This window comes from Fistularia commersonii, chromosome 31 (genome assembly GCF_037954325.1).
Source record: "Fistularia commersonii isolate RoL2024-O1a breed Wild chromosome 31, RoL_Fcom_v1.0, whole genome shotgun sequence".
NCBI classification, from domain to species: Eukaryota; Metazoa; Chordata; class Actinopteri; order Syngnathiformes; family Fistulariidae; genus Fistularia; species Fistularia commersonii.
Genome location: NC_141314.1, coordinates 6,362,743 through 6,374,019, shown reverse-complemented (window position 1 = coordinate 6,374,019; position 11,277 = coordinate 6,362,743). Strand labels below are relative to the sequence as shown.

Genomic DNA, 11,277 nt, shown 5'->3' with positions numbered 1-11,277 from the left:
AATCAACTTGAACATTTACTGTCCTCAAGTGTTGAAGACTGGGATATACATCGTTGGCTTTTGGCTTCAGAAGCCACAGACTTTCCAACACATACAGTATTACACTGCAACAACTACCAGAAATAGGGAAAACTAAAAATAGACAAAGAAAATCACAAGAACATTTCTACACCTTTTCCTGGATGGAAGATTAACAAACTACCCATTTCCCAGGTAGGTGTCAGCAATACATCTGGCCTCCTTCTGGATGAATGGAGAGTCTCGGTCCGGGAGAGGATTTCATCCGATCCTCTGAGATGTCCTCATCACCAGGAAAAGGTTCTACCTGTCCAGGAATCCCAAAAACTTGGGATTCGTTCGTCCGCTGCCAAAACCCACAAAGAATCACAACCGGTTAAATATTGGCAGTCTTTATTTCAACAAGACTAAAAAAAAATGTTTAATATACATTTTCTCTTACAATTTAACATCTATTTCATCTTGTTTTTCCATAACATTTAGGAGATACTCTGACAAGTAGAAATCTGGTATACTGTTAAGGCCTCTTTTAGAGACATCTAAAACGGCTGCTCTTTATTTACACATTTGTTTTTCTTCTCAGTCACTTGCTCAGAGAACGAGCCATCTTTGTTCCTCACGGGCCCAAGGCGGATGGGGAAGGGCCCCGGCACCCGTCCGACTCAACTTTAAAAGTCACGAGACTTGAGTTGCTCCGCGGATCAACTGAACAACATCCGTCAGCCGGGCCGCCTCCCACCAGCTGCGTTGTGTCGCCGCCCTGGCCAGCACAGACATTAACCGTTGCTGCCCGAAAACATTCCCTGTGAACGCGGGGTCTCTTTGCACGCCACACAACTCCTCCACGTGGCACGGACAGACACGCACAAACCCTTGCGGAGATGTTGGTGAACCAAAAAATAAAATAAAAATAAAAAGGGGGGGGGGATTATTGAACTGGTTAGATGCAGAAATAATGCCAAATCAAGCTGCTGAAGCTCAGCTTCATCATTTTAAATTAAAAGTTTTTAAGTCATTTATGTTGCATAGATGTTGCTTCATAGTCAGATATCTAAAACAGATGCACAAGTCTCCGCGACTTGCCTGGAATATTTGGAGGAAAACTGAACGTGAGCTTATAGTTTTCTGTCGGTCTGAAGGCAGAAAATGAGGCATAACTTGGATAAAACAGATGTTGAAAAGCAGCGTGCATGAAATAGGCTGATCGATGTTTCTAAAAAGGAGAAATCTAACATTTTAAATCAAATATTTTGTGATGTTTTAACCTGAACTGAAAAACTTTGAATATTGTTTTCTTTTGTTGCCATGAGCATAAATTACTGTACGAAGGCTACGCAAGGCGGCATCCTTATAAGAGGCCGAGTGGCCAGATAATAGCAATCGTCATACGTGGCCTTCGGTGGGGAAGAGCAAAACAATTCCGTGAACTTGCAGATACTGAAGACCTGAAGCAGCTGCTAATAAAAGTACCAAGGTTTAAAAAAGCAAAAGAAAACAACCAGGCAGCAACATTTCATACATTTGGTAACGACTGTGACAGAACACCATGTTCAGCCTTGGAAGTGTAATGATGTGAACGTGAAGATAAGTAGATTAACCCCCCCACCCCGCCCAAACTGTGCACACTGACCACTTCCACCACCTAAACTGGCAGTAAGAATCCACTGTAGTACCTAATATATATCTTCATACCAAAAATAGCTAAAAATTACAACAGCTCTTTAAAATAACACCCTGTATTAGAAATCCTCATTTTCATTTGATCTTAGCACTATCTTTTGGTTCTGTCTCTCTGCTCAAGTTCAATGGAAGAACATCTGCTTTTCAAACGTGTAAGACTGTATGAAGTCAGATCATATTGCGCTGACCTGAGCTTACAGTACGGAAAAAACAAAATAAAACAAACCAAAAAAAAACCAAAAACAAATAAGGGGCATTCTGGACTTGTCAGGTTTGCCTTCTTCAGCGAAAACACCAGGGGGGAGTCCCTCTTCTTCCGAGGCGTGGTTACCTTTTGCGAGGACGCCAGCCACTAATCCCACCGCGACCACTTAACAGATCAGTATCGCTCGATTGGATTGGCCTACGACAGTGTGCGTGAGGTACGACCTTCCTATGGGATTGAGGATACCAAATGAAAAGTTAGGCTTTGATTATGGCCAGGACAGACATACGCTAAATTGGTTTTGGCTAGCAGAGTCCCGAAAGCTCTTTGGACAGAATCCTCAGACGAGGCCTGTCTTCTCTGAATGTCGACTCCCCCTTCCATGCAAACGTCCCTCCGCAGTTAACTAATCTGAACTAGCTAGTCTCAACTTTTCTGTCTGGAAGGTGTAAATGTATAAATGCGCAGACGCATACATTCACAGTCCGCACATCCACAGTGTGCTAAATGACCGTTGTGAGCGGACGTTCACAGCGGCCACAGATTAAACAATACATTCTAATATTATTTGTCGATCTCTGAACGATTGAAAGCAAAACATATAAGCGGGGGGGGGGAGTTCGCTCAGAAGAGCGAGATGCTTCCCCCTCGTAGGCAGCTGGTTAGATGGCAATCGTCGGCGAAGGCACAAAACACGGAAGTATGAGATTAAATTGCCATGAGGTTTAGAACGCTGCGGCCAGAACCGTACTTGTAGCTCCAAAAGAGCCATAACGAGTAGAGGTTAACCTGGGAGGAAGGAAGGGGGAGGGTAGAAGGGAAGTCGTATTGCTGTACACTCATGTCCTTAACACATACAAACAAATAATTAAAAGTGAAGTTATGGTAAGATTAAGAAGAGTCCCTCCCCCCCGATGGCGGACAGTCCAAGGTCCTGAAGGCAGTCTTTATAGAAAGTCTTTGTGACAGTCAGTCTCCCCCCTTCGCTCCGTCATTTCGGGTCATTCTCCTCCTCTCCCCGCGCGGACAGTTTTATCTCACGTGGAGAGCCGGCAGGGCCAGGGCCAGCCCGCAGAGCGCCAGCGCCATGCTTCCCCGAACGCCGACCCCGGCCGAAGTCTGCACCGGTTTAACCCTGGGTTTGCCGGTGTTTGGCGGGGTGGAGAAGTAGATGTCGGTATCTCTGTCGCAGGACTGAGAGTCACAGCCGCTGCCGCTCTCCTCCCCGCTGCTACCGTCCTCGTCTGGTCGGCGAAAAAAAGAAAGACAAAACGTTGAGGGTTCGGGCGCTCTCCGGGACTAAATCTTCACGAAGAGCGATTCGTCACTCACCGTCCCCTTCGTTGTCCATGGATATGTCGTTGCCGCTGTGCGCCGCTTTGAGCCAACTCGTCATTTCCTTCAAAACCGCAATCTGACTGCGGATGACGATGTCCGGCTTCGTGATGTCCACGTCCACGTCGGGGTTGGAAACCTGATTGGCCAGCCCGTTGCCGATGACGACCGATTCGTATCTGCGCACAGCCGTCGTCAGTCACACTGTGTTCGTGTCGCAACCGTTCCGAAATTCATTTCGAATTTATTTCACCTGCTCTTTGCCGTTCCGTTCCAGCACTCGTCCCCAGGAGCGATCCTCTCGCCCGCACACACCGTCTCCGGCAGGGTGGACCAGAACTTCTTTGCGTGTTTCAGCTTCTTCTTCACGTCACTTGTCTACGGGGAAAGCACTTATAAGCATCAGGCAGAAGTCAAAACAGAGGCGCAAAAATTTGGTTTCTTATTATGGATCTTACCAGTCTATCTAAGCTGGTGCCGGCGGCCGTGGTGGGGCGTGCCTCGGGGCTGTAGGGCCGGAATCGGCCGGTAAACCCCGTCTCTTTGACTGAACGCGCCGAGCGAAACGCAGACTGCTTGGGCTGACCGCATCCATGGAAAACCTGCCCGGCGAGCATTTACCATCGGTGAACAGCGCGGAACGCATTTGGCTTCCATTGTCTTGTCGAAAACAAAAAATTCAATGGGGAATTACCTTCTGGGAAACCTGCATGCTGTTCTCTTGCATGTTCATGATGGCCTCAGATATCTTCACGTCGATGGGATCCATGACAGATTCGAAATTGAACGGGCCCTCCAGCCGCTCGGCCAAACTCAGCATAGCGTCTGGAAGCCGAGTTAGAACATAAGAAATTGACAAGGACAGCAGTCGAAACCCCCGTCTGAGGTTGTAATATAAAGAAGTGTCCACTGGGGTGCAGCACACACCCAGGGTCTGCTGTGCGGCGAGAGTTCGGTTTCCAACTGTCTCAGGTCACAAACAACATCTGGACGGTCCATAACGACCCGGGGCGTTTTTTTAGTTGTTACGGACTGCCGTGCTAACTTTAAACGCGTGCCTTGATGAAACAAGGGGTTTGGGAGAAAGCTAACTAACTATAGCTTTCAAATTCACTCCATCTGCCTGTCGTGTCACGTGCGGCAGTGGCGGATGCATAAAGCGGCTGACGTATAAAAAGGTTAGGGAGGTGGCGTGCCTGCAAAACAAAAGGGAGCTGCATTCATCATGTGCGCCGCAACATGTAGGGTGCAGACGGCACCTCCCACTCCGCTTCCCTTATGCAAGATGCTGAAGGGTGCGAGACAAGTTTCTACAAGATATTTACAATAAGGACAGTGTTCCTTTGTTCTTGGCGGCGTGCTAAACTCAAAGCGCGGGCAGCGATGCGGAGGAGATCTTCGGCGGAGTTCTTCCGGGGACTTTTTGCTACCAGTGCCTTCATGTCACACTGGTTTTCATGGCTACGAGGATACCGCGGGGTGCATGTTTAGATATGACCGGGGCAGATTAGATAAGTCTTTAATGATTCCTTGGTGAAAAATGAGCACAGCGGTGACAACTTGTGAGAGATCACAGAGGCGGAGTTGAATAAATACACGCTGCTGCCAAATCAAACACTTGAGCCCCCCCCGTTCCCCCCCCCCTGCCGCCCCCGGAAAGTTCATTTCAGACTCGCCGCTGAGACTCCATCCACGTGACGGCCGCTCACCGAGAAAGTTGTTCCACTCTGTGTCCAAGTCGGCCTGGTTGGCCAAACACCCCCGCATCACATTGAGACAGTAATTCTGGCACGGCTTCAGGGCCACTTGGCCCGAGCAGTAGGGACAGTACAACATCTTCATGGCTGCTCGCACACAGCTGGGAGATGCGCTGACCTGGGGGGGTGGCAGTTCACACACTGTTATTGCGCTGCGGTTCACAGCAACACACACTCACTCACACACACACACACACATACATACTTGAGATACTGCAAGGGCAGGGACATAAATTTAAAACTCCAGAGAACCGCATAATCTAATCATCAATTAATCACTCACTACATTAAAAAAACATGTCGTAGCAGAGTAGAACAGGCAAATCATTTATATTATCAGTGAGTCATGGAACCTGAGCCAGTTTCTCCCCCCCTCCCCCAAGAAATATTAAAGGTTAAGAAGGAGGGAGGAAGAAGGGGGGGGGGACATTGCTTTCAGCAGATTAAAGATTGATGGTTAACTCTTGCGGCCTTTTCAAATCGAGACGAAAGCGTCGCACGCTTACCGTTGACACTTTATTGACCACCTCTGGCATGAGCGCGAGGCCACGCACGAAGGTGCGCGCGGCAACGAAGGCCCGCGTTAGCTGAATGCGAAGCTTCCGCGGCACGTCGCCGAAGGGCTGCAGCTGATCTGTGTGTCGGCTGACGCACTCCATGTAGGCGTCGCTGAACTCGTACTGCACGTTGACCAACTTGAACATCCTCTCCAAGAGGTCGGCCCAGAAGTCCGACAGCATAGACTCCAGGTTGACGGCGGCGCTGCCCGACTGGTAGTACCGCGTCAGGGACTCAAAGAACTTCTGGAAGAGCTCGGCGTTCTGCACGTACATCAGGCCGTAGGTTCGCACAAACATGTTGTGCAGCGAGAGCTCGGCATTTTTCAGCAGCTCTCGGAAAAACTCTGAGGAGAGAGAAGGATGGCGGTGAGAAGAGTATACACTGAAGTTGGTGGAGACAAGAAAATCGGGACAACGATGCACGGAGAAGAGTTCATGAAATGTTGGATCAGCTGCGATTGACTGGCAACCGGTTCAGGGTCAGTGTAGGAAAAGCACTATATGTAATGAATGAATGAATAAATTACACTCAAGAGCAGGTATAATATACGAAGTGACAGTAATTCATTATGGGATTTGGGTTTACACTTACGCTATCAGTCCTTCTTTTCATGCTAAAATGTAACTTGGATTACTATTCTCGTTAACCAGCAGGAGAGGCGAAATACAAGCATGTTAGTGAAATCCATCCGTCCTCTGTATTCACAACTGGGACGTTTGGCCAGCAGGTACGTTAGTTGACATGTTGGCTCATTCCTTTCAGTAGCACCTTGTTGCTTGTGGGAAACCGTGGGCCAGTGAAGCTTGCAGCCGACACTTGGCGGGAAGGTGAACCCGAGCAAACGCTACGAAACCTGGAGTGCTGACCTTTTAAGGACCAAAAAAGACCGTGATGGATCACACACGGTTCCACAGCTGTCATTTACAGCACCTTTACTGTAATATAACACCATTCGTATGCAGTCCAAATGTACCGAATGCATCAAATTAAATGTAAATATCAGTGTAACTTGAATCTACTTGACTGATTTTTCAACGCTAATTTGACCGAGATTAATATCTCAGTAAAAGAAAATAAATAAATAAATTTAAAAAAAAAAATCAGAATTTCACCTCTTGACTTTGGACATGTTCAAGATACTGGGTTCATGGTATCAGAATTAGTGATGGCACCGTGTGGGATAGTGTGTGCCACTTAAGGTATGCGCGGGTGGGGTTTTTCAGCAGAATACCGCAGTGTTTATTAGGCTGGAATGGGAAATGAACAGAGTACTCGCCCGGCCCGTCGAATGCCCGACATTGTCTACCCGACTAGCATTAACCTGATTTGACGGCACAAATCCTGACGTTCCGATCGTCTCGCCGCAAACAGATTGAGCATAAAATCGTGGCCAAAAGGCAAAAGGGATGAGTTGTGGGAAACGGACAGTTGAAGAAGGGAGAAGATGAGAAGGAGTGAAGCAGGAGGGGTTAAGGGTGGCGCCAGAGCATCTCCGTCAGGCTGAGCGAGCAGCCAAGTATGGGAGCGGCGCTGCTCCTTGTGTCTGCAGACTTGCCATTCAGCGGAGACGTCTTTCCACATCAAGCCGCTTCAAACTGACCACCATCAATGGCATTTTTCTGTTGTCACATTCCATTCGCTCTCCTTTCTCCTGGCTTCTCTTGGACTGTCCTTCAGAAACATTTTCAATAGGATTACTGAATAATGCGACCTATACCCCCCATCCAGCCCTGCATCTCCCTCCCTTCGCTGCTTTCACTTCATCAGTTCCTTCAGAGAGCTCTCTTCAGTAGAGACAGGGAACAATGACCTACTTCATCCTGAGGAATGTCCATCACCCTCCTCCCCGCAGCCCCCCCACCCAATAATCCAGCCCCCTCTGCCACCCTCCCTTGCCCCCCAACTTTCTTAATCTGAACAAAATGAGAATTCCACAGGCCCAGTGAAAAATGCTTCGCCTTCAGTCTTGCATGCTTGTGAGCATCCACTCAGCCCCTTTTACTCATCTTTTTTTTATTTTTTTTATCTGCTTTCCATCTTTTCCCACTGCTGCGCCCTTGCACACAAAACTTCTGTCCTGCTGAAGTTTTTCTCCGGGCGCCACTGGCTCCCTTTGAAATGTAAAATTCCCATGCTCTCATAGAGGGAGTCACCAAACGCTCCCTGCCACCAGTGTCCGTCCGTGCGCGCGCGCACACACAAACGCGCACGCACACACACACACGCACACACACACTCCCCAAGTAGCGCTGTCACTTCCACTCCAGACTGACACACTAAAAAGAAAAAAATGAGGAAGGGGAGGGTGAGGGCAGCATGCGGTGGGTTAAGTTGAGGGCTTTTTAAAGTCCAAATCCCCACTGTGTCACCAAGGATACCGGAAACACTGCAGCCCCTCCGTTTACCTCTTGGCCAAGACCGCTACGGCCCTCATCCCAGAGCCACCAACACACAACTGGAGGACCGGGCGTCAAGCTCTGCGAAAAGTTGACATATCAAACTGTGGGTCTGATTGGACTGTCATTCAAAAACCCGTTTAACGTTTTCCGTTACAGCGCGCCTGTCTTAAAGCCAGCGGTCGGACAGGAAGTGGGTGAAAGGTTACACAGCAGAGAGCGCAAGGTGTGGAAGGAAAGGAAGAAAGAGGGATGAATCTGCCCTTTTTCTCCCCGCATCCATCCCTCCCCTCGGCTCCCATCCCTGTTCCCACATGTTGCAGCAGAGCCCTAAATTACGAGTGGTGATCTTAAGCCTAATCCATCCTGGAACACAAGCGCTGACCAAACTCCTCCCTCTCCGCCCTCCCACTTCCTGCTCCGCTGAGCACAGCAGCCCCCCCCCCCCCCCCCCCCCAACCCACCCACCCACCCATGTCCCCTATAAACTCTGCTCCTCCCAAATCCCAGCCCAGGCAGTAATTGCACCACTATTTGTGCCAATTAGTCCCTGCTCTTCTCGCCGACTTGATGGGATGGGATTCTGTCCCTCCTGCTGCTGGACTTCAGCGCCGAGGATGAATGTCTCTTGTGAGGGGCCTTAATCCAAGCGCTTAAATCCCAGACATAGGCTTGCTCTGCTGGACAGGGTCAGTGGAATAGGACAGACAGGCTGAGGCCAGGACAAACACACACAGAGGAGGCTCTGGGAGAGAGAACTATTTCTGGCTCTTAATTGGCCATGACTCCCAGCTCCAGGCGCATGATGAGAGCATGTCTAATCACATACGCGACTTCCTGAGTTTGCGAGTGTGTGAGCCGGCGTTGTTTGGTCTTCCTCGGTGGACATCTGCAGCTGCGCTCGTGCACATTTGCGCCCCGCTCCTCAGAAGCGGCGAGCTGACATCATTGTTCCCGTCGGCCCCGGCGAGCAGGCGTTAATACGGGGATGAGGACTTCCTTCGCCGGTTTCCCTGATGGGAAAGCGCTCGCTCCCGGGCATCTGGTTGTGACAAGGCTAAAGAATAGGACGGCAACCTGAGCCTGTCACTGAGCCCATTGAGGGGCGGCTAATGGTGCGGGTGGGAGAGCACACAGCGGGCCTTTTGTAAAGGGATCCAACATCTAACGGTCTGGACTGCAGCGGTGAGGTAGGGGCATAAGATGAGCTGAAGGTAAATGTAAAGCGGTTTAGAGTTCCACCGTCAGCTCAGGCTGCCCCCCCCCCCCCAGACAGAAAATGTACGATCTGTCATACACTTGATGTTTGAGACAAAAAGCAATACAAAATCTGCAATAATCTTCCATCAACAGTAGAGCTATGCTCTCCAAATTTGAACAGCTCAGTGCTGCTGGACTGGCTGGTGGTTGCCAAATGTATTGTTTCCGCCAAATTCAGTTCATTGCACGAACGCATTAAAGCCTTTTCAGCATTTATTCCATCCATTAAAAAGTGACTTCCTTTTTATTTGAGAAGCTCTTATGAGTGTGTGTGAGAATGATAATCAATTGATTTTTAAACTACTGTAGCTGGGAAAGCTAAAGAGACGAGGTTGCGAAAGCTGCGCCGACCCGGGGAGGAAAGCGCTGGACGGAGCGGAGTACAAAACATTCATTAACTCTAGCAGTGAAACATGACCAACACCCAGAGAGAAGGGTTTGAGGGTAAGAGAGGGTTCCTTCTTTTTTTTTTTGGAGGGGGAGAGGGCTGACCGAGGCATGAGATGGGGACAAAGGGCAGTGAGCGAGGAGAAAAAGAGGGGCGGGACGGCTCAAGCTGCCACTGCATTCCGACACGTCACATTCCTGTTCACATCTGGCTGCAATACACACGCTCCCTGTTACGGACTATTCCCCTCTCCCTTTCACACACACATAAGATCTAAGGGGCTCTGACCTGCATGTGCACGAGCAGACATGCACGCACGACGACATAATTACACACAAAACAAAAAGCCATATATCGGGAGAAGTACTTTCATCATATCCCACCCTCCACGAGTAAAGCTTAAGGAATTTGAAATCCAATGCTTCCTCTTTTTTTTTCCCCCCCCCCTGACAAATATTCTCTCTTCCCCCTCTTCCCTAACAGAGCTAGCATGGTTGAATAGCAGGCAGCAGTTAAAGCTGCCCCAGTTCCTTGGTGATTCAGCACTGTTGCATGTTCCCATATGCTCCCACCCTCCACAAACGAAACCTGATCCTACTATTTACAGGCACGCAAACACACACGCATGCACAGGAACAGGAAACGCAGGGAGACTGCATCCGTAGATGTGTGTGGTCTGCCTGGAAGGGTGCGCGCGTCCCTCCACGGAGAGACGCAAAGTGGTCAGCGGAGGCCGATGAGGCTGGAAAGCGGTGATGTTGAGAGACAGGTGGACGGGCCGGCGGACACAGACTGACTGTCTCCGGCTCGGAGCGGCACTCCGGCAGATGGGAGCGTCCGTCAAAAAAAAAAAAAAAAAAAAACACGCGGCCTGACATGCTGTGTTTGGAAACGGCAAGTGGCATAATGTGGCCCGGAGGGTGGCGGCGGCACGTGTGCGCGAGTGCGTTTGCTCACTGTCAAAGTGGTCGTGTCTCTGTTTGAAGGTTGATTGTAGATTGGTGCTAAGCCTGGAGACGGGAGCTTTGATCTCTGTGTGGCTCTGCTGGCTCAGCTTCTCCTCCATCTCCAGGGTGCAGCAGGAGTAGCCCTGCGGACACACTTTCAGCGGCGCCCCTGGAAGAGATGAGAAGAGGGTACAATACATAAACCATGATAATCAGTTGAGTCACATGAGAATGAATTGCTCTTATCCAAAAATGTCCAAAAGACAATCCGGTCCGAGTATGGTATTTGGAGGTATTCAAACTTAAAATGCCTATTAAGAGGTTGGACTTAGAAATAGCAGCTTTGCATTTCTTGGTTATAATCAAATTTACAATCAGTAAGATTAAATCAAAATGTTTATTGCCACTATTTATCTTTTTTTTTTCCAGAGACATGAATCGTTTAACCTCTCGCTCACATTCAGTGATCAACAACTTCACCTGACACAAACCCCTCTGTGCCTCGGGTGCGAAACCCCGGCTCAACGGCATGTAAGTGGATTAATTGCAACAACTCAGCACAAAGCTGCCTTAAGCTAGACACTTAATAGAGCCTTGATGTGATCCGGGCACTCCCTGTCCTGATTGATGGTTCGTTGCGGGAGCCTTCTCTCTGAGTTTCACATCCTTTAAAAAATGGGTCTGAGGAGGGTCAGTTTTTTAGCCGGTCTGCCATTTATAAGGTAATCTC

The 11,277-nt window shown here is 49.2% G+C and overlaps 1 protein-coding gene across 1 annotated transcript in view; it reads right to left on the bottom strand.

The window, feature by feature from the left end:
* Positions 1-937: 937 nt before the first annotated feature.
* gpc4 (glypican 4) overlaps positions 938-11,277 on the bottom strand; it is a 29,905-nt gene continuing 19,565 nt past the window's right edge. Inside the window, exons 2-9 of the mRNA XM_086178783.1 lie at positions 10,558-10,716; positions 5,502-5,899; positions 4,948-5,113; positions 3,933-4,063; positions 3,697-3,840; positions 3,492-3,616; positions 3,236-3,417; positions 938-3,147 (exon numbers count right to left, since the gene is read on the bottom strand). Of these exons, the coding sequence (XP_086034909.1) occupies positions 2,936-3,147; positions 3,236-3,417; positions 3,492-3,616; positions 3,697-3,840; positions 3,933-4,063; positions 4,948-5,113; positions 5,502-5,899; positions 10,558-10,716 (1,517 nt within the window). The 3' untranslated portion in view covers positions 938-2,935. The remainder of the gene's footprint in view (positions 3,148-3,235; positions 3,418-3,491; positions 3,617-3,696; positions 3,841-3,932; positions 4,064-4,947; positions 5,114-5,501; positions 5,900-10,557; positions 10,717-11,277) is intronic.